Source organism: Miniopterus schreibersii (genome assembly GCF_964146895.1).
Source record: "Miniopterus schreibersii genome assembly, chromosome: 6".
Lineage (NCBI taxonomy): Eukaryota > Metazoa > Chordata > Mammalia > Chiroptera > Miniopteridae > Miniopterus > Miniopterus schreibersii.
The window spans coordinates 25,303,214-25,327,019 of NC_138107.1; the positions used below are offsets into that span (position 1 = coordinate 25,303,214).

Below are 23,806 nucleotides of genomic sequence, written 5' to 3' on the forward strand. Positions count from 1 at the left end.
ACACAAAAATATATTTGCAGACTTATTCTCCTTTAGTCCTCAATCCAGTTTTCTTACTGTGGATTTTCTGTTCGGGCAAAAAAACAAACAAGCCCAGGAATGTTGCCCAGGAATGCTATAAACATTTGTGATGACAAACTGACTGTGAAATGCATTCAGGGATGGACATATTTGACACTAACGAAACAACAGGCACATTTTAAAAAGTGATTCTTTCCTGTTTTTTGTATTTTTCAGACTTATATAATTAAATTATTCTTATATCAATAATTCAGTAATATTTAAAGCTACTAAAATTATAAATTAGTACACACACAGTGTGCCTCTGAAAACATTACAGAGTTAGAAGGATTTCCTATTTATGCAAGTTGACTCTTACTGATAAAGTCACTGAGGTCCAGTGGTATAAAAAATTTGTTTAAGTTCACGTAGCTTGGAATAGCTGGTGCTATTGAATTTTTATAAATTTATTGAGACTTGTTTGATGATCCAATATGGTGGTTTGTTGTTGTTGTTTGATAAAGAACCTCAGTGAACTTGAGAGAATAATATATATTCTGCTGTTGGTGAGCTGGAAGTTTCTATGAGAGTTAATTAGGTTAATTTGATTAGTAATGTTCAACCCTTCTATATCCTTCCTGATTGTCTGTAAATTCTATAAAGTATTGAGAAAGGGTATTTCTCAACTATAACTGTGGATTTTACTTCTCACTGAAATTCTATGAGTTTTTGCTGTATGTATTTTGAAGTTGTATTATTATGTACATGAATTTTATAATTGTTATATTCTCTTGATGAATTAACTCCTTTATCATTAAAAAAAAAAATGACTGCCTTCTCCTTATTTACTTTGTTTTATCTCAAATCTGAGTTATCTAATATTGAGATTGCCACAACAGCTTCCTTTTGATTACTGTTAGCATATTTTTCCCCATTCTTTTACTTTTAACTATTGCTTTATAATTAAATTGTGTTTCTTGAGAGAACTTGTGCTTATATCCAATATGATAATCTCTTTTAGTTGAGATGTTTAGACCACTTACATTTAGTGTGAATATTCTTGTGGTTAGGTTTAAACCTATCACATTAGCTGTTTTCTATTTGCCCCAGCTGTTATTTGTTCCCTTTTACCTCTTTTTCACCTATATTTAAAGTAATTACATATCTATTTTTGATTCGCTCATATTTCCTTGGTTGGCTTATTGAACCTAACTCTATTTTGTTATTTTTGTGGTTGATTTAGGGTACAGAGTATACATGTGTAAGTGTACATCTTAATTAACCAAAATGTACTCTCAAGTTATATTACACCACTCTGATTTGTATAGCATGTCATACCAGCATATCCTACAATCTATAATGCTGTTTATTAATTAAATCACTTAATATATTATTTCAAAAAAAATTTGTAAATTTAATTTAAAACTTTCACTCATTCCTTGGATACCATTAAATGGACTGACGTAGTTGAAGCTGAATAAGTGTACATAATCAGAAGAAAAATTCTTAAAGGGCAAAACGTCATATAAAGTTGATGTAGTAGTTTATTAAAGATAATATGGTTATATTTTGCCTTCCAAACCTTTTTTCATTACTTCTGAAAGTTGGACTGAAAAACTTCACCAAAGGAATATATCTATATCTATTTATATATGTATTCCCTATTTTAGTCATGGTCACAATAGTGCATATAAATATAACTGACTATATACATGTACTGTCACTTCTAATAAAAATAGAGCTGCTCATTTACATAGGAGCTGACTAACAGTGCAGACATATATAAAGATTTGAATTATTTTGAATATGAAGATAAATTCTTTCTTTAAGTCAAATTAACAACTGTCCACTACATAAGTCTCAGTGGTCACACATATCTTTGTCTTTTCATAAATCTTCTTTTACACTTATAATTTATTTTGGTAAAATAAGCAGAAGCTATGTCCAGGTGACTTATTAGGATTTACTATTTTTCCTGGAAGATAATGAAGCCCTTGGGCAAGTGCTTATTTTCATGTCTAATTGGAACACTGCTTATAATAATCAGGATAACCACTTGATTATGTTTTCTTCTGGCCATTCTTAACCATATTCTTAAGGTGAAATCTGTCTTGTCCAATTTGCCCAGGAAAATCAAAGTCATTCTGATAGCATTATGAAATTTGCATTTATGAATATAGTCATATGAATATTAAAGGATCATTTCTAATTTTATAAAAGAAAAACATAACATCATATATGTTTTCATTGACTTATTAGACTAATAAATTTGTAAAGAAATTTAATGTAGTTTTTCAAAGTTAAAAAAGAATGTAAATTTAAAAAGAACAAAAGTACTCAAAAATATACAATCCACCCTAATATTACTACTTTAAAATAATCTAATTAGAAAAATGCAGCTTGACAACACTGGAATAGGAAGAGCTATGAAGTGCACTTTTTAACATAATTTAGCTATGAATAATAGCATCCTACAACTTGTAAGAAAATAAAATAGAACACTGAACAATCTATCACATGCACTGTATATATAGAAAGTGTGAGGGCCTCAATATATTGACATAGCATGTCTGTGATAGGATAATGTGTCATGACCAATAGCAATCATCTGCTTGCCAATTAAAGGCACATTCATACTTTTTAATGTCACCAAAATGATGTCACCCTAAATGTAGGTACATTTTGAAGGTTAAAATGTAGATGTAAACAAGTGAAATTCTAAAATAGATTAACACAGCACATCATATAATGCCTTCATGAGTCATTTTAGTCCTATCGATTGTACAGAAACAAAATTAGGGTGTATGAGAAGAAACCTTTTCAAAGGAATTAAAGGGAAATAGCAACAAAATATTCTTCTGAAGAAAGAAAGACCCTTAAAGAAAGCAGCTAAATAATACTTGGAAAAGAGTTGATTTATACACTCTATGTGAAAAAAACAAAATTGTTCCTGTGTTATATCAGCCACTAGGAAAGCTCTGAATAAATTGTTAAGATTTCACCTCGTAATGGATTGCCTATTGGGGTTGAAAAAGAAGTTTCCCTTCATGTAGTAAAAATGTTTAATTAGCTCACTGCAGTGGGAATTTATCATATTCCAAAGCATCAACAGGTTTGCCAAAGGCTATATGCCTGTTTGAATTAACCAATCTGTCTGCATCAAAATAATAAATCTAGAGAATATGTTTATCTTCCTGTGTTTCAGTTCCTAGATAACCTGAAGTTTACATATTATATTGGTCTCCTTATTGGTGATGAAATTATAAAGACAATTAAGAAGATTGTTTAAATGCTGCTTTCTTTATTTTCAATTTTTCATTAGAGGTTTTTTTGTGTGTTTTTTTTTTGCTATTGTCTATTGCATCTTGACAAAATTTATCTTCTTCTTTGCATTATTACCACAGTTTCTAATTTCTTGTTTAATGGATAAAGTGTGATCCAAAACAGCACTTTATTTTGGAAAACATTTTTATTCAAAAACCACTGTGTGTGGTTGGAAATGCCTAAATAAGTAATTATATTTTAGACATCAAAGAGAAACTATGTTTTTTATAATAGATTTACCACTAAAGTACCAACAAAAACCATGAAAGTAAATTTAAGTAAACTAAATTTTCAGTCAGCAATGTATTTACAATGTGAATGAAGTTGGAGTCAGTCTATAATCATAACAAATTTGAGAATATTTGACATAATCATTATCCTTTGCATAGCTACATAATTAATTCTTAAAATGTCTTAAGTATGCAAATAATTTATTCTATAAAATATAAATATTGCTATAAAACAAAAAACAAGATTATTTCACCTTATATTCTATTGTTGTCTAAAACTGTACCATTACTTTTTAGTATCCATGTCGTTATTTGCATCTTTAAAGCACTAGACCATTATTTTCTGAAGTTTATTGAACATGTGCATCTACCAATATAATTGTTGGACATGTGCTCTTTATAAAAGAAAATAGATAAGTTATATATGTACACAATTTCAATTAATATATTATTTTAGCAAATAATATCGTTCTCATCAAATTTTTTAAGAACATAATTGATAATATTTACTTTCTACTCCACCCACTGATCACCTTATATAATTCTTAAGGTCAGTATACCTAGACTGAATATTGCTGTAATAAACAAGTAATAACTTATGATTTAAATGCACAAAGGAACTAGATCTTAATGTAGAGATAAAAGCGGGACAACTAATTTATCTTTATAGTTGAAAGTATTACCGATGTCCTCTTTATTCCCTCCATTGACCCCCTCCACCGGGTATCCAAGCTCCCCCAGGCCTTCTCCACAGTACTGTCTTGTCCATAGGTCATGCATATATGCACCTAAGTCTTTTGAGTAATCTCTCCCCCTCACTCCCCACCCCTGCCTTCCCTCTGAGATCCCTCAGTCTGTTCCATGCTTCTATGTCTCTGGATCTATTTTGTTCATCAGTTTATTTTGTTATTAGATTCCACATATAAGTAAGATCATTTGATATTTGTCTTTCTCTGCCTGGCTTATTTCACTCAGCATAATTTTCTCCAGATCCATCTATACTGTCTCAAAGGGTAAGAGATCCTTCTTTCCAGCTGCCTAGTATTCCATGGTGCAAATGTGCCACAGCTTTTTTATCCACTCGTCTACTGATGGGCACTTGGGCTGTTGCCAGATCTTAGCTATTGTAAATTGTGCTGCTATGAACATAGTGGTGCATAAGTTCTTTCTGATTAGTGTTTCAGGATTCTTAGGATATATTTCTAGAAGTGGGATCACTGGGTCAAATGGCAGTTCCATTTTTAATTTTTTGAGGAAACGCCACACTGCTTTCCATAGTGGCTGCACCAGTCTGCATTCCCACCAGCAGTGTCCTAGGGTCCCCTTTTCTCCACATCATCGTCAGCACTTGTTATTTGATGATTTGTTGATGGAGCCATTCTGACAGGTGTGAGGTGATATCTCATTGCGGTTTTAAAGCAACTCATCAGCTTGTCCTAAACTGAGCAGGGCTTGATAACAGTGTGACTCCCCACAATGTTTCAAATCAAAATTAGAAATATTTCTTCCCATATAAAATACATACCAGAAATTTTTTAAAAAGTGGGACAACTAAATGAATATTACTAAAAATTTATTAACACTATTCTTAAAAATATATTTGAAAAATATGCATTTTAGTTTTTTGTAACATCATTTTCCATTCTATTTCCAAGTACATGACAGATAGCTGAAGCACAAACTGAAAATTCCTCTAAACATTTTTTTAAGAAAACCATAAATTGCTGCACTTTTGCCATATATAAACCTATTTAAAGTCATAACTTTAAAATTAAAATGATTCACCATGGATACATGTTGAAGGCAAAATATATTACTATAGCAATTTATCAAGATAAAATAATATGTAGACTTACCAATCATTCTAAAAGAGAGGTCATTAATCTTTAATAGTGATATTACACAATAAATTATTTTGTTTAGTTATATAAATTCTGTTGATCATCTTAAATTGTTTATCAAGGAATCTAATTTCTCTGAGCTCCAAAGAACTGCTGCTTTGAGTTTTTATTTTTTCATCATTCTATTTAATTGTAGCCCTGTAATGTAATTTAATGTAAATGCTGTCTCCACTGTGGCAGTGCAAAACTTCTTGTAACAGTAACCCATTAAAGTATATTAAAAGTATTTATCATGATCCTCACGAGTACCAATAACACAACAAATAGAAACCTGGGATGCATAATTGGTACAAATAATTCAGGAAAATCTCTCTCCATTTGTCTACATGTAAAGAAGCCAGAAAAATAACAAGGTAAACACCAAAAATATCTTTTACAAATATCAATAAAGTATTAATAATTAATCATTTCCATATCTAAAAATCAAAAGAAACCACTCTAATAATGAGCAAATACTTCTAAATTTGCCAACATTGTGAAATTCATGTATTTAATGAAACGGACATTTAATGTTGATGGGTCTTTATCCTAGTTTGACTCTTTAACAGACAGTCTGCAAATGGCATAAAATTCTTCTAAAATACTATGCTAATAATGATTTTAATTCCATTTTCTCAAACATCTTTTTGATTTTGCATGTTTTTCTCAATCTCGGTTTTCACCAATATAATACTTTCAGTTGCTTGTAAGTTTCCTCTTTCTAATTTTAATACACTGTGAAAGTACCTCAAAATATATTGGCATCTTTCCATCTCTGAGAGGAGTATTTTTATTATCACTACTTTAAAGTTAAAAATTACTTTATTACCTAATTATTTTTATTTAAAAAATTAAAAATAGAGCTATCATATGACCCAGCCATTTCACGTCTGAGTACTATCCGAAGAAAACAAAACCACTAATTTGAAAAGATATATATACTGCTATGATCATTGCGGCATTATTTACAATAGCTAACATATGGAAGCAACCTAGGTGTCCATCAACATATGATGAATAAAGAAGATAATATGTATATAAAGCATATCTTCTTTATGGAATATTACTCAGCAATGAAAAGAATGGAAATCTTTGCATTTGCAACAGCATGGAGGGACCCAGAGTATATTATGCTAAATGACTAAGTCAGACAGAGAAAGTGAAATATCACATGCTTTCACTTATATGTGGAATTTTATTGAAAAATCAAATAAAACAAGAGAACAAATAAAACTAAACAAAAACAGACTCATATAAGTAAAGAACAAACTGATGGTGAAGGAGAATATAGTCAATAATAGTGTGATAACTTTGCATTGGTGGCAGGTGGTTACTAGACTTACTGTGGTAATCACATCACAAGGTATATATATATCAAATCATTTTGCTGTACACCTGAAACTAATATAATATTGTATGTCAACTATACTTTAATTAAAAAAATGTTCTTTGGTATATCTACATTTTTTTTCTAAAAATGTGTATCTCTATTTCAGTATCTAAAGGACAGAATCTTTTAAAAAAAATGACCCCAATACAATTACCACTTATAAAAATCAACAATGTAACTTAATTACAATTATCAAGTTAGTCTTTATTTATCCAATTATAATTTTTTTACACTTCATTTCTTAGAATGAAGATTTAAGTTAGGTGCACGCATTGTGATTGGTTCGAATGTTTCCTAAGTCTCTTTTAGTTTCTATGTTGTCCCTAAAACTTTTATTTTTTTCATATTAATTTTTCTTTTTTTAATATGTCTTTATTGATTTCAGAGAGGAAGGAAGAGAGTGAGAGAGAGAGAAACATCAATGATGAGAAAGTCATTGATCAGCTGCCTCCTGCACACCCCCTACTGGGGATGGAGCCCGCAACCTGGGCATGTGCCCTGACCGGGAATGGAACCCCGATCTCCTGGATCCTAGGTAGATGCTCAACCGCTGAGTGATGCCCAGCTAGGCCATATTAGTTTTTCTTGTAGAAGACACCAAGACATTTTTTCCCTGTACTGTTGTGACAGTCTGAATTTTGCTCATTCTATCACTACCATGTTGCTTCATATGTTTTTCCCTGTCCTATACCTTCTATTTAATTATATCTAAATTTTTAATTCTATCAAAAGGTTTGATAAAAATCATATTCAACTTTTTAGCAAGTAGTTGTCATAGGTGGCACTGTATGCTTCTATCATGGAATGAAAAATATTGATGTATTTCAATTTGATGCTTAAATTGTCCTGTCTTTGAACAGTCATTTCAAGTTAGCCTCTAATATCTATAGATACCTAACCCTGAAGTAAACGAATTTCCTAACTTCTATTAGGAAACTTTGTGTTTTAAACACAAAGTTTACTTTTATTTATTTATATTTATACTTTCCTTTCTTATATAAGTGATAGAATTGTATACATACTTTTCTTGACTATGGTCTGATCACTTAGCAATATGCCATGGGGATAACTCAATTAATCCCATTATATTTGGTCTCTGTAGTAAATTAGTCAGAAAGAATTTATGGGAACAATATTCCCTTAGTTCTTGCATATTATTAATGATTTCAGGCTTTATGCATATAAGTTTTATGCATAAAGGTTAGCTAAATAAAAATTCCTGGCTCACATTATATTTTCTTAAGTATCTTATATAAGCTACTTGATTATATCTGGCAAAAACCATTGCTGAGATAACCTGTTTTGTTTGTGTGTGTTTTTCTCTCCCTTATAAGTAACTGAATATTTCTGCCTTCACAAACACTTTTCTTAAATACTTTCTTAAATACTGTTTTTTCGTTTTTTTTTTAAAGAATATGTCTAATACCTTATGAGCAATACTCCTAAGCACATGGTAAGCACTTTCTCTATGTGGACTTTTTGTGCTTACATATGGTAATCTTAATATTCTTCTGGCTATTATATGATTAGTCGTGCAACATAAAATTCATATTTACTCTAAAGCCACTAATTTCCATGTATGCTTACATTTACCATACATCTTTAGTGAAACCTTTCAGTCATATATTTTTAACATACTTTTAAAAAATATGAGATTATACTTTTATGCATGAAGGTATGTATGCACAATATCAAACTAATAATGTTCACTGGCAACTTGTTTTCTTAAAGACATTAGCAAATAACCTGCTTAAATAAATCAATGTTGAACTCTCAACTAATCAGTTTGTCAGAATGTGAAAATTTGCTTGTCAACACATGGGATAATTCACAAGATCCTTTGCCTTAGGGTACTGACAGCATGTCTGCAAGATAACTAAAGTTGAGAAGTGATAATATTTTGTTTTTCTCTTGGGTCTTGAAGTTACTTTCTCTGACCTGCAAGAAGAATTCTGTTCAATTATTTGGACAAAGAATAAAAATTATAACATTTTTATGTGCAGATGGATCTGGCAAGTTATATATCCTTAAAACAATCCTCCAAAAAGTTACACAATCCTCTAAAAAGTTAACCATGGTCATATATTAAAGTATAATCCCACTAAGTATGGGTAATAGTCTCATATTTTAGAAATGTTATATAATAATTATCCAAACATAATATTTGATAGCACATACTTTAATGATGTTAAAAACATAATTCATAACCAAAATTTAGTAACAGGTACAATAAAATATTAGGGATAGCAATAATACTTATTTGTCAACATTAATATTACTTGTATTACTTCACCTTTGGGGGAGAGGAGTTGTTGTGTTTTGTTTTGTTTTTTCCTATATGGATGATGTATAGCACTAGAGAAAATCTTCAAATAGCTTTTAAGATGTGCCCAATTTATGTAATATCCTTGGTATGACACTGTTTTATAAAAAGTATCAAATATTTTGTAACTGAATAAACATCAGTTTATAACCATCATCTACTATAATGTCCAAAACATAGTATTTGTGAATAAGCAAAATTATGAGGAAACATTACTAGGTTGAGATATTGATTTGTAACTCCCATGGAAGACATTCTGCAGATGATCTACCTAAGGTTATCTTCTATTACATAAAATAGCGAAGTGAATCATCTGCATTCAGTACCACTAACGCAGCACAGCGGAGAAAAAGATCAGAAATCTAGGCAGCAATGATAAAACAGAAGTGAGCACGGCATATTAAAAGACGTATGGATTTTCATAATAACTCAATTTCCAGGATTTCCCCTAGTACAGCAATTATATGAAGCCCAGGGATTATCATAACATAGATAAAACTCTATTAATATCATGCATAGATTTTGCATTTTTATTTATTTTTACGTGAATGTGCATATGTAGATATAAAATCCTCTATTAAGAAATAAAATGTCTTGAGTAACAGAAAAACAGATACGATCATCTGAAATAAACCCTCTACCCTCCATTAGAGAAAAAGGCTCCTTAGAGTCCCAACAAAAACCTATACCTTGAACTTAATGACTAGAGTTTAATTTTACAGTACAGGAGAAAAGAGAAAGCGGTATTTTTTTTGGAACAGCCACAAGAGATTCACCACTAAACTGTCAGAGCTGAGAAATGGAAAATCTGCTTTAACATCAGATGCGAGGGAGGAGATGAAGACTTTTAATATCACCACTCGGGTGCTCCAGCAATAAAGCAGGGATCTTGCAGCATCTGTTCAAAGTCTGATGTAATTCTTTGGTGAGTGTTCCCTTAGAACAATATAATTTTCTAAAGTATCAACCCTAGAGTGTGCAATTCTTCAACGAAGGTTAAAATTTCCTCTCAGTTATAGCGTTTTGAAAATGCCACTGCTAATTACATGGAAATATTAGACACTTCATGAATCAATTTGGTAGAACTATTTAAATTGATGCAGATGGCTTCATTTATCTAACAAATCTAATCTCTGTGACTAGGGAATCCGAATCTCCAGTTCGCTTCTAAACTCTGGGATTCTAATTTAGAGCATTGCTGGAAAAATGTTCTCCCGAAACTTGATTTAGAAATGATTATTTGCAGAATGAAAAATGAATAAGTAATAAAAGAGTCATTCAAAGAACTAATAAATGTTACTAATGTCAATTAAACCCTACCAAAAGTCAGAGAGTAAATATACAACAACACATTAGGAGTCCGTCTTTCTAACTATCTAAAACGTGTACAGTCCTGTGATAAATATATTTATTCTCTTAATGAAAAAGATGGTATAAATGTCCCTGTGCTTTAAGTTTTGATGAATGATTTCAAAATTCTCTATAGTGAAATCACATATCAATACAAAGACATACAGGGTGGGCAAACGTAGGTTTACAGTTGTAAGTAGCCTGAAACAGAGTTTATTCTTCTATTATTATTTATTTGTATTACAACTGTAAACCTGCTTTTGTCCACCCCTGTATGTGAATCGTCAAAGCAGCCTTACTCATAGTGGGCAAAACTGGAAACAACATAAATTACCATCAAAGGAAGAATGCTGAACAAATTGTGGTGGACCCACACAATGGCAACGTCTCAGAGACGTAACAGAACAAACTACTGAGAGTTCAACATGGACAACCCTCAGAACATCGTGGAAAGCGAGAGAATGCAGGAGGAAGACTACATACTGCGTAGGTCAGTTTATGAAATTCTAGAAAAAGGCTAGATGAGAGCAACAGAAAGCAGACCAGCGGTCCCCAGGGACCAGGCTTAGCGTGAGGCCCAAAGGAAATGTTGGGGTGAGAGAAGTATCCTTTATCTTGACTGTGGTGATACATATGGCTGTAAACTTTAAAATGGTAGATTTTCATATATGTAAGTTATTCCCTAATACAAGTGAGGCCAAAACAAAACAAAAAAAAAGTAATGATCTGGCCCCGGTGGTTTTAATAAAACCAATGGTTAGAGGGAAAATACCTGCACTAAATTCACATTTTTGGCTTATAATTTTAATAATAATTTATAGCAATGTAGAAGAAAGATTATTACATGTGCAGTGAAGAATACAGTGATCAGTTTTCTAGCCTATAAAACTACATAGAGATGAAGAATTGAGGAAAGCTTTCTTTTCCTGAAAAGGAAAGGGCTCTCGAGTGGAAGACTCCCAGAGGAGCCTGCGCTGCCCTCAGTTTTCCCAAGGACCTGAGGACGGGGCTAGCGTTGCGAAGTGGTCACCTCACTTCTCTGCCTGTGTTGTCACTAAGTGCAGCAGCTGCCAAAGCCCAGTGTCCTGGCTGCTGACACAGGCAGCCCGGCACAGGGTGCTAGTCCCCCTCTGCCATCCACAGTGCTCACCGTCTATGAAACAGAAGGATGGATGGATCAAGACATTTCCATACACAAATTATAATAAACTCCTCAATTTTACGGAGGCCAGATCACGCCGAAGAATCGTGGTCAGCTCAATCTTCTATAGCTATAGGTAATTTTATGTTATTTAAAACAATTTTCTTCCATTTTCTATTTATTAATCTTGGATGCAATAGTTTAAGTAACATTAAGGGAAAACCTAGTGAAGTCTGTCTCCTAATGTTATGGTTCCTTGATACTAAATCTGCTAGTTAAAGGAAGATATTTTCATGCAACTGGCTGGCCTTCAGGTTTGTTTTCTTTCTTACATCTGATAATTAAATATTTCTTAGCAATTTCCCAGTAATCACAAGCAAATTACTGTCTCTTTGGCAACACTATATTTTTGCTCTAAAAATGAATGAATTAAACTGATAGCTTCACCTTCTCTGCCAACTGTAAAATTGTATAAGCCAGTGTAAGAATGTGCCTGTGTATGTGTATAATTTGGAAACACACGTTATGCCTCTGATCAACTGAATGAAAACCAACAACCACACAAGCATCCTCATCATAGTAGAGGTTGCCCAAGTTTAATTATTATGTGCCAGATTACTATGTTAAAGCCAGAGGGTTGCCAAAAAACCATCATATTGTTTTGTTCATATTATGCTAGATTCTTTAAGAAAAATGATAACCACAACAGAAGTTTCCACATACTTTCTTTCAGATTATTACTGTTACTATTATTATTAAATAAAGTGTGAATAAAACTTTTAAATCTAAAATATATAGAATTGAAATCCTGAAAATATTAACTCAACAGAAGGTAGGATATGTCTGTTCAGTTGACTGCTCACCATCTTATTTTTCATTGTTTATGCTCCTGGATTTATCGGGGTGACTATTGACTTGGTTGAGTTTTATTTAAATAAATATGATATTGGTGGCGCTGCTAAAGAAGTAAACATTGCTCATGCATTCTAGTAATACTCAATAAAATAGAAATGAGAGTCAGTCTTCAAACACTGGAAATATAACTCTGATTTTAAATTACTTTAGTTTTAAGTTATTTTAACAGTAGATAGGTGAAAATTAAGAAAGCCTGGGAAAGACATTCCCAGTGCCAAATGATAAAAATAAAATATTTTTCAAAACATGCGAAACTTATAAAAGGAAGAGAAAATAGTAAGCCTATTATTGAGAAAAAGGAAGCAGAAAGCAGCTTAGAAATGTGAACACTGAGGCATTTGAGGACATTCCAAGTTCTTGGAATCAAGGACTACATTTTGTTTCCCTTTTTTTTTACCCCATAATGATGCTAGAATTGTAGGTGTTAACAATTATATACCTCTGAAGTCTAGCTGATTTCTGATATTTAGATGTCAATTAAAAAATACATAAAACTGCCTTCTGCAGTGACATTTGGTATCTTGCTCCCGGACAGATGAAGCTCTGCTGACAAGCAGCACTGGGCAGTTGTGGGCACAGCTCGCAGCAAACGCCCGGTGAGTACCTTCCTGGAAGAGCAACAGCGTTGTCCTGGCTGCAAAATGTCAAGTAGGGCAATCGATTGTGTTCGTAGCAAAATATATACAATTTCATTTGTATCCTGGGCATTTCATTTTCCTTAGTCATTTTGATTTCGCTCTCGGTGAACCAATGCTCACAGAAAGCAAACGTGAAGTCAGTAACGTTATCATTCATTAGCCAGAGGAGCTGGTAACTCCCAGCCTTCCTGTGGGCTCTGTTCAGCATCAATGCAGACCCCTCTACTTTCTATCAAGGGTTGTCAAGAGCTCAAACAAATTTTCAGGTATGCAGCTAAGGAGTGATTCAGACACATATGGCTGAGAAAACTGCCATTCAACTTTTAAATGACTAGTGAAATTACCTAATAAGGAAGAAACACAATACGAAATCAGGTAAACATCACAACAACTAATGAAATTCAGAATCCAAATTAGTGCTGAGAGTGCGCTTGTGTTAAGTGTAGGGTTTTCTCTTTAGCAGTCCCACTGTGGGCCCATTATCCTCTTAACTACCCAAATGCTAGGATCTCTAAATTCCCCAAGCTGTGCTAGAACAAGTTTTCCAAGTTTCTCTTCAAAGAACATAGCTTAAATTGGGGTCAAGTTTCAGCCATTTAAAGCAAGCATTTAATGGCATCTTTCTAAAAACATACACAACAGCAACAACAAGTTTTTCAACAAAGTATTTTCTAAGAGACTAAATATCATTATTATTTAACTTTTTAGATAACCTTTCTCACTTGATTTGACATTGAAATTACTCATAAAATTAAAAAATGTGTTATGTCTTACAACAAGCAAAGTAAAGCCATTTAGGAAATGCTTCTTTGTAATACCCAAGTCCATTAGAGTAATGACACATTCAGATGCGTCAATTGCCTTGGTTACTGCATGTGTGAGCAAAGCAAAGACAGGATCCAAGGTAAAAAAAATTAAGCAAATAATATTCTTAAAAATACGTAGTGAGAGAGATATGTCAATAAATATGTAATTTTAATATAAAATATATTAATAATATATAAATAGATACCACTAAATTGAATCACCTTAAGATTCTGCTAAGAAATTATTCCCTAATATAGGAAACTCGTAAAAAAAAAGAAATAATGACAATGAATATGGATATTGCAGCTAATCTTGATGGTCTGTGTATTGTATAACTTGATCCCATATCTAAGTTTTACCATCTATAAGAAATATAAGAAATGGCTTATAGCCCCAGCAGGTTTGGCTCAGCAGTTAGAGTGTCTGCTAGAGGACTGATGGGTCCTGGGTTTGATTCCAGCTAAGGGCATGTGCCTCGGTTGCAGGCTCAGTCCCCGGCCCTGGTTGGGGCTCTTGTGGGAGGCACCCAATTGATCTCTCTCTCCCTCTCCCTCTCTCTCCTCCTCTCTCTCCCCTTTCCACTCTCTCTGAAAAGTAATGTAGAAAATATCCTGGGGTGAGTATGGAAGGAAGGAAGGAAGGAAGGAAGGAAGGAAGGAAGGAAGGAAGGAAGGAAGGAAGGAAGGAGGGAAGGAAACTTATAAAGCAACAAATTCAGCTCATGTCTTAGCAAAAAAATGCCATATGGTCCCTTATTTGGCTCAGACAAATCTTCAGCAATCCAACTTGATCAAAAAGAGGGACTGAGAAAAAACACAAAACTGTCTCAATCGTGGTCTGCTACTTTCTATATGGTGCAATATCCTTCCCCTTCTGGGATCCATCTAGCATCCCTGAAAAAGTGCCGGAGCTCTTGCTTTTTTAGGTTGTAGTAAAATTAAGAAGCCTTACAAAGAAATTAGAATTACCTACACCATTAACCTTGAGTCATGTGACATTAAACCAGACAGTCAAAGGTACAAAGACCTTAAACCAGCTTTATAATTAGTCTAATACTTTTTAACTAGAACATTCTATTCTGGGGGTCTGTGTCTCATCAAATGCCTCTGCCAAGAAGACATCTTCGAATTGCCTTTCTTGAAAGCCTTTTCTATTACTGGAAACTCTGAAATAAAACTTTGTCAGGTGCTTCAATCACTTGATTTGAAAACAGGCATAAACAAACTGAAAATAAGTTGTGTGTAATAAAACAATAACACAAAACATAAAACATAAATCGCAAACCCCCCAAGATTATTTAAGTCTGTAGTAATTGACATGAGAGGGCAGTAGAAATGCAAGAGAACAAATCTAGTATTTGGAAAATCGTAAACAATGTTGAGTATCCTTTAAATCTATATATACATATATAGTAATAAGAATGTGTTCCAGTTATTTAGTGTTGCATAACTAACCATGCCAAACTTAGTTGCCTAAAATAACCATTTTATTATTGTGTATGAATTCTGTGGGTGAGGGATTTAGACAGAGTACAATGGTAATAACTTGTATCTGCTCCCTGAGCCTGGTGCTACAGACAGGAAGACTCAAACAGTCCCTAATCGGTCAAATGGCTAAAGGCTGCTATCATCTGAAGAGTTCTTTACTTGCATGTGTAATGCTTGGACTGAGGTGACTCAAAGGCTGGGCCCCACTGGGACTTCCCACTGGTACATATGTACAAGGCCTCCCCATATAACTTTGACACCCTCCCAGGGGACAGCTCAGGATTGTCAGAATCCCTGCACGGCAGCTTGGAGCTCCAAAAGACAGTGTTCTTGCAAATGAGGCAGAAGGTGCACTGTGGCTTCCAACCTAAGCTTAGAAATGAAGCAACACCTCCTCTGTAGTCTGTACAAGCAAGTCACTGAAACATCCAGATTTCAGGGGAAGGGAATTAGACCCTACTCATCTATCTTTAAAAGAAAGTGAAAGAATTTGCAGGCTTCTTTCAAACTGTCACAGAATGTAGAATTTCAATATTTCCAAGACATATCTGGTCTCTTTCTATATTGGTTATATCTCATTTGAATTCTGGTTGTAATATTTTAGGTGACCAATTACAGCTCAGGACAAAAACATATAGGCTTCCTCAGTGGTTAAAAAAAGAAATCCATTATAATTCTGATTTATAAAATGTGAAATGTTTAGAAATTTCTGTTTTCTTATATTGGATTTTTAATAGCTTAATAAATAAAAATTCCCAACATGCTGTGAGATAGATTTTTTGTACGTAATCCTGGGTGTATGGATGAGACATAGGTTCTTGAAAGTTTCCAAACAGTAGGTCTTAATTACAAAAATTAAAATCCATTTGTCTACCTGTGAATAAAATCTGACTAGAGAAAATTAATGATTTAACATAAAGTATAACTGATTCACAATACATAAAACATTGCTACCTCATGCTCTGTCATTAAAGCTTATGGAGCATTGAGCATGAATAGATTTATGCTTTTTCGGGTTTTTTTTTCAATATAAGGTCAAAGCACATTACAGCGAATCACTATTTATGCAGAAAAGGGCTGAAGATGCTCATGTGAAAAATTATTTCTCATTAACATTCTGATATATTTCACTCTTCAACTCAAACTTAACATTTTGATGGTTTGGTCACTTGGAGTCCAAATATATCATAGGTTGAAATAATCTTGTATTGGTTCACCATGGAAACAGAGGTTTCACTGTGTCCTCACAAGTTATATATTTATAACAAAATGTTCCTAATAACATGCGCTTCTGTTCAGGTGGATGTTTTAATGTTACTGTAACATTTCTCAGAATTTGGATCAGGGAAACAGAAGGATGCAGTAAATGAATCAAAAGTAAACGCCCACCTATCTGTAATTTATGGTACACTCCTTGCTCTTCACAAATTCAAGTGATATTTAAGCAAAGCATTATGCTCATTTCTCTGTCTCTGGACGTCAAGAGGGGCTAGCCATTCTTTTCTGCAAATGGAAGTTGAGAGAAAAATGTTGATCTACTGGGCGGTTTGTCAGGGACACAGCTAAAATTACAGAGTGTCTAGGCTCTTGATTTTGTGGGATTACAAATGGCTTTGTTGTCGGGGGTATTAAAAAGTTGAAACAGGAGTCTATGTAACCAGTCCCAGCCTGACTGACAAGCAGTGAGCAGGGCCTCGCCCTTCAGGATTTGAGAGGCCACCAGGCTGTTTGATGTGAGGCACAGCCCAGAAGCCAAATGAGAAAGGATGACGGGTGCGGGGTTCACACTCGCATTGCCCACCAGGCAGCCGCATTACTTTGAAGATTTTTAGCTCATTTTATTGTTGATGAAAATCAATCTTGCCATGGAATCAGAAAGGATTTACTGTAGTTGCCATCACCAAATACATGACATATTATGAAATAGAAACTGCACTTGTTATTAGCACATCAAAGAGACAAAGACTTGCCTTGAGAATGATCACACATTTTCAAATAAAACACTACCAAACAGCACTTTACTTTCTTTTTTTTCTTTACTTTGAACATATATTTAACTCATATGTTTCAAGACCTCATGCCATATTTGCAACCAAGCTTATTAATAGGCGTGCCAAAATACTTTTCATTACAAACGTAATTTATGTGCAACATGGCCATTTGTGATTTCCATTTAAGGACAATAGATAAATTGATATACAAGAAATCTGCTTTTATGATTTCCTGCTGTTTTCTCACTCTTACCTGGGTGTGATCAGCCCTTGTCTGATTTTCTCTCATCTCTCTAACCTTGCTTTCTTGGACATAATATGTTTGTCCCTCACTCTTTTCAAAGATAAGGCTGTAGAACACTGTTTCCTCTGTTCTCCTTCACCATCTTTGCCACACGCATCACCAAAAATAGCACCACTGTATCTGAGGCTACAGTAAGTTACCCCCGAAGAACCCTCAGAAGCTGCTGCTAGTGAAGCTGGCAGGTGCTGGTTGTTTAGAACCAGCTGGCCATATGGTGCATGAAGAACGCAGATGTTAAAGAAATTTCTGAACCGCCAGTTCAGTTCCACAGGTATTTTCATATACTGCAAATGGACTGTATATTTTACTTTCTAGATTTTCTAAAAATACCTTTTATCAACACAATAGAAAAGTTAGCTTCTGTTCAAGAATTCCTAGTTGGTTTTAGGTTGAATAGGAGCCCACACATCCTGGGTTCTGACCACGGGAATGAAACCATAAGTATAAGGTATGATTTTGCTACTGGTGTTATCTTGGATACTACTGCATTTTATCTTGTTTCTGTTTTCTGCCTTTGCATGTAGAGTTATTGGCCAATTGTAACAAAATAAAAAGGAATGTTTATGCACCACTGTCAAAATCACACACACACAAATAAAAACAATAAACTTATTATAATCTTCTTACGGCACTACACCACTAGAGCTATTTTCTATATTATGCAGTTAATTTTATAATGATCTTATAACAAATATTAAACTTCATATTTTTCTAAGGATTAAAAAGTCTTATTAGACCTACAAAACCAAAACCAAATGAGTGTCTCATTCTTGCACCTACTAATTCAAATAATTGATAATTTCTTACCTTTTTTTCAAACAAAGTAATAAACAGATCAGGCTGTTTAAGTTCTGTGAGGGCTTGAGTCATGTCTAATTCTTATTTTCTATACCACATAATATTTAATCTACAGTTGGACACACAGAAAATATTTACGAAATATTTTTGCAGTTATTTGGTCCTGACTTAGAAAACTATTCCAAATATCTCTCCCATCATAAGGTAAAGATCGAGTTTATGACATACATTGTGTAGCACCCCAACCGCATATCTGACACAGAAAAGCAATCTGCATTATTTCCTAGAAAGGTGAGATAACCCAGTAATTACAAACAAGGCTGTTAAACAAGTTTGCCTACAAAGACACCAGACTATGGGACTGCAGAGCAGGCTGCTGACCCAGGCTTTGGCTGCAGGTGCACAAGGAGTGCCTGGTATGCTTCAGTGGGTCATTTGTTTATGTATGTATGTGTGTCTGTCTGTATGTATGTATTGAGTACAATGTGTGAAACAGCCTTGCAATTGTGTACTGAGCTCCTTAATACCTGCTGACATAAACTTCAAACAAACACCACTAACTTTTGTAGGCTAGAGCTACCAAACACCATTCAATTTATTACAAGCTGTTTTTCATTTCCTCTGACAATAAGATTTCCTTTTGAACAAACAAAAATCAAAAACAGGAGATATCGTTTAATCTTAAGACTACATGGCTCATATTGTGGTCACTGAGGCCCTAAAAGTTGACAAAGATATTTCTTTAAATCCTTCTATCTCTCTCTCTTCTAATACTTTGGTTTACTCTCACTTTCTCTATATGTGTGCTGATATTTACTTTATGTATAGGTAGCTATATAAATACCATATATGTAGTTAAATATCTAATATATATATAGTTCATTCATATACATACACATGCATATGCATATTTACATGCCTAACTACATACATACATACATGCATATAATGGTATGAGGTCACAAAGGGAAGAAAGAAGTCTGAAGACTAAGCCCCGGGCTCACAGGGCTGGAAGAGGCAGTCCTCAGTCATGAGGACTGGGGCAGAAAACAATAAAGAATGGATAAGAGCAACTGATTGCAAATAACACTTTTAGTGAGTTTTGCTCTAAAGGTGAGCAAAGAAACCAGGTGGTCGCTAAATGGGAACACGTATCATTATAAACAAAGATACGGCCGCTGTTGCCATAACAGCTATACAGGTATGGTAACAGATAAAAATTCAGATTCTCCCTAGAATCATCACACTTGGAATCCTGTCTCTCGTCTTTTTTTTTTTCCTGTGGTCAGTTCCTTTTCATTACCCAGAGTCCTACTTAATCATTGTATCAAAATATTGCTCCCACCACCATTAATCTGTTTTCCCATCCTCTGTTTTATGTTAATCCATAACAGTTATCAATTCCTAGAAGTATAAAATGTATTTATTCACTTACTTACTGTCTGCTTCTCCCACTGGGATGTAAACTCCAAGAGGAAAACCATTTTTGTCATATGTATACCTGTCAACTACAACTGTGAATGGCACACAGGATGTTTAGTAACCACTTCAATTAATGCACAAATCTATGCTGTGTGGCTGCCCATAGACAGATACACACACACACTTCCATTGCCAAATCTGATGAGTTTTACTTATAGGTGAGAAAGATAAAATCATATAAAATCTTCCTTCCTGTTCAGGTCACATTGCAGAGAGGCAAGTAGCAGCATAGTAATCTATCATTTACCAAGGATTAATTTTTATTTTACAATCAAGTGTTTGCTAAGGTAAACTTTTTCATGTTCATGCCTGTACTTTTACTTCAACTGTGTGTCCAACATGCTTTGCAGTTAAGGTTTTATCTCAATTCTAAAAAATGTATTTATAGTGTAATACCTTGTCATTATTGCTGTTATTAAATGTTTTTACTTTGCAGAAGAACAACGAAAATAGTCAAAGCATAACCAAACATGATGAATCACCAAAAAGTAATCAATGAGACATAGGATTTAAATAACAGGTACCATCAGTAAATTAAACTTAATAGAAACTTAATAGAAGCATATTTGTTTCATACTAAATTTTCAAATACTCATGCTGGTACCTAACATGCTCACAGGGAAAAGGAATCCAATTTAAAATTTTATGAATAGGAAAAAATGTACAAGTACATGTGAATAAAAAATATACTCCCATCTGCTTGAAAAGATATGAAGAGACTATCCGAATCCCTCTGGGTTGGCAAAACTGACGAGGACATTTCTCTAGCTCATGGGTGCTTACAGTTTAGTGAGAAAAACAGAAAATTTCAGTAAAATATGTGACATAAAAAGAGAGTAATTAGCCTGTTATAGTTGTTCAGGAAAGCCCTGCTGGGGAGATGATGTCTGATCTAAATCTTAAAGAATATGTCAGAGATTAAAAGCACACAACACAAAGTTTATATTGTAAAACTGTGAGTTATCTGGAGAACATATAACAACAACAATATTAAAGAATGTATGAAAGTACAGATATAGATTACAGTGTAAATCTGTCCTCCTATATAGAAAATCTAAATAGGTTTTTGGCAGAGGGTAAAAGCTTATCTCATGACTGGATACTGGTGTTACCATCTCTTAAATACTTTTATTATTTCTTCTAGGTGTATTCAGAGAAACTGCAGGCAGGAGAATTGACAAGAATGTAGCTACCTTTGAAATTATATACAGTATAGAGTAACCAAAAGTTACTCAAAATAAAAGACTAGTAAGAAGCATCCCTTTTGCAATTCACATAATTGACTCTTGATCTATTCTAAAAACAGCACTCATACAGACAGCCGGCCTCAAACTCCACATACAGACTTATTACAATTAAGGTAAAATATTTCACGTATGCAACATGCATCAGTTCTGTGACATTTCTCACTATAAATTTCTTCAGTTAAGATGTTCCATGAATAATTTGAAGACAGAATTCCTAAGCAATTGTCTAAGTAATTCCCATAGTCATAAAAAAAAAAAATGTTTGAACACTTTATTATCCATGGTAACACAGCAAATCAGAAAAGTATGGCCTAGTCAAATGATAATACCAGAAAACGTCCGCCATTTCTCAATCAATTTTAAAAGATCCTTTAGGAATAAGTCCCTAGAAATAGTTATTGTCCAAAATGTTAAATTCTGACACACAGAAAATAGCTATCATTTTATAAAAAGGAAAAATGATGAAGCTCAGGTGTGAAATAAATCATTTCAAACATCAAAGTTGATATATTTCGTAGCCTATTGTTCTTGTGGGGTCAGGTGAGTTGTTTAATATCATTGAAACATTTCAAAGTAAAAGTGGAACACTTAGACTGGCAGGTAAGTATTTAAAATTGCTTCAGGTAAAAAGATCAAAGTGAAATTGAGCAGAGAGATAAAATGAACAAGATTAGGTGACACAGTAGAAGAAAGAAAAGGGATACAATAGGGAATTAAAGAAAATAGACATAGACATTTAGGCACATCCTATAAAAGACACTCAAAAAGTGAAAACATTTTATCACAACCTACACCAAGGATAAAAAAAATAAAAACACAGAATTACATGTTTTGTGGGGGAAAAGAGGCCGGTAATTGATTTTTATGAAAATAGAGGAGACATTGGAAAGTGCAAGCGAGTGGTACAAGGTGAAACTCACAGGAAATGGTAGGAGAGCAGTTGAGAGGTGCTTGTAAATTTGGCTATCAGTGTACAGGCGACCTTCTGTATGTGTTAAATATCAATTTCAAAGTTCAGTACCTTTGCTTTGTCTCTCATTGATCCTTTGCCCAGGATAGACATTTTAGCACCCGTTTCTTCCTGTAGCCTCTTCAAGGAGTTTCCTCTTGGTCCAAGCAATTTCCCCACAAAATTGAACTAGGAAACAAAATCAATAAGATGTTGGTTTTAAGGCAGAGAAGAAGAATAATTTGTACCAAAAATAATTGATGGGTTATGGGTTTTTCAAACTTTACCATTGAGAAGAGAGTGATGCCATACATATACACACACCACACCACACACACACACACACACACACACACAACTATTTCAGACCTCTAATCTGGGATCTATTTTAAAAAGAGATACCCCTTCCTACATGAATACCAAAATTAATAATATGTTAATCTTATCATTAACTATATCAAATAAATCACTTATTAAGAAAGTAGGAAGAAGCACTAAAGTTTACCAAGTTTCTAAAGGCAGTATTTTACTAATCAGATTTGAAATAAATGATTTTAACATGTCTATGCACTTCCGAACTTTCAAAAGTTAATATTTAAAGTTGATGTTTAAAGTTTAATATTCATGTTTCTTAAGCATAATATTCTATTGTAAATTTCATGAATGAGAAAAAAGAGATTCAATTTTTCTCCATCTTACATTGTTTGTGTTAAAGAGTTGTTTTTAGGATCAGAAAATAAAGGATTTGGGCACATAAAGAAACTTTTAAAACACTGCTGATAGAGAATATATACAAAAGGGTTTGTCTATGTGGAAAATTCTGGGCAGGGGATGGAGGTGGGATCTCTCCAATTTGTTCATTCATTCTGAAACAAAGTTAAAAGCAGGTGAATTAAGAGCACTTATCAGAGTCTATTGTTATCTACTACAAGGAACATTATCGAACCAAATCTCTCAGATAATCTTTGATTAATTTAAGAAACACACAGGGCTTAGAATGCATCAAAAAATATGTTGGGGCATGAAGGACAAAGATAAATAAAATTAAGTAAGTGCCTTCTAAATCAGAATTTTTCACTTTTAAAAAAAAATCCATGGAGCCCGGCCAGCGTGGTTCAGTGGTTGAGCATCGACCTATGAACCGGGAAGTCAGGGTTCGATTCTTGGTCAGGGCACATGCAGGAGGCAATCGATCGATGACTCTCTGTCACTGATGTTTCTATCTCTCTCTCCCTCTCTCTTCCTCTCTCTAAAATCAATTTTAAAAGCACATATTTAAAAAAAATCCATGGTGCCACATTAAGAAATATGCCATACTTAATGGTAAATAAACAATGATTTTCCCCTAATTTCAGGATAAAAATAAAGCAGTCTGCTCTCACCACATTTATTCAGTATTCTACTGGAGTGTGGGTTGTGTCTATAGGCAAACAGATAAATTGAACAGTATAAAGTTCAGACAGACTACACTTAAATGGTCAATCGATTTTCAACAGAACTGTCAAAGCAATGAATTTGAAAAGTAAAGTGTTTTTAACAAGTGGTGCTAT

The 23,806-nt window shown here is 33.7% G+C and overlaps 1 protein-coding gene across 6 annotated transcripts in view; it reads right to left on the reverse strand.

The window, feature by feature from the left end:
• KHDRBS2 (KH RNA binding domain containing, signal transduction associated 2) overlaps positions 1–23,806 on the reverse strand; it is a 491,072-nt gene that overhangs the window by 307,471 nt on the left and 159,795 nt on the right. For all 6 annotated transcript variants that reach the window (XR_013999024.1, XR_013999025.1, XM_081140338.1 and 3 more), the window contains exon 3: positions 22,329–22,445. Coding sequence is in view for 4 of the 6 variants with exons in the window: in XM_081140338.1 (XP_080996464.1) it covers positions 22,329–22,445 (117 nt within the window). In the remaining 2 variants the exon portion in view is untranslated. The remainder of the gene's footprint in view (positions 1–22,328; positions 22,446–23,806) is intronic.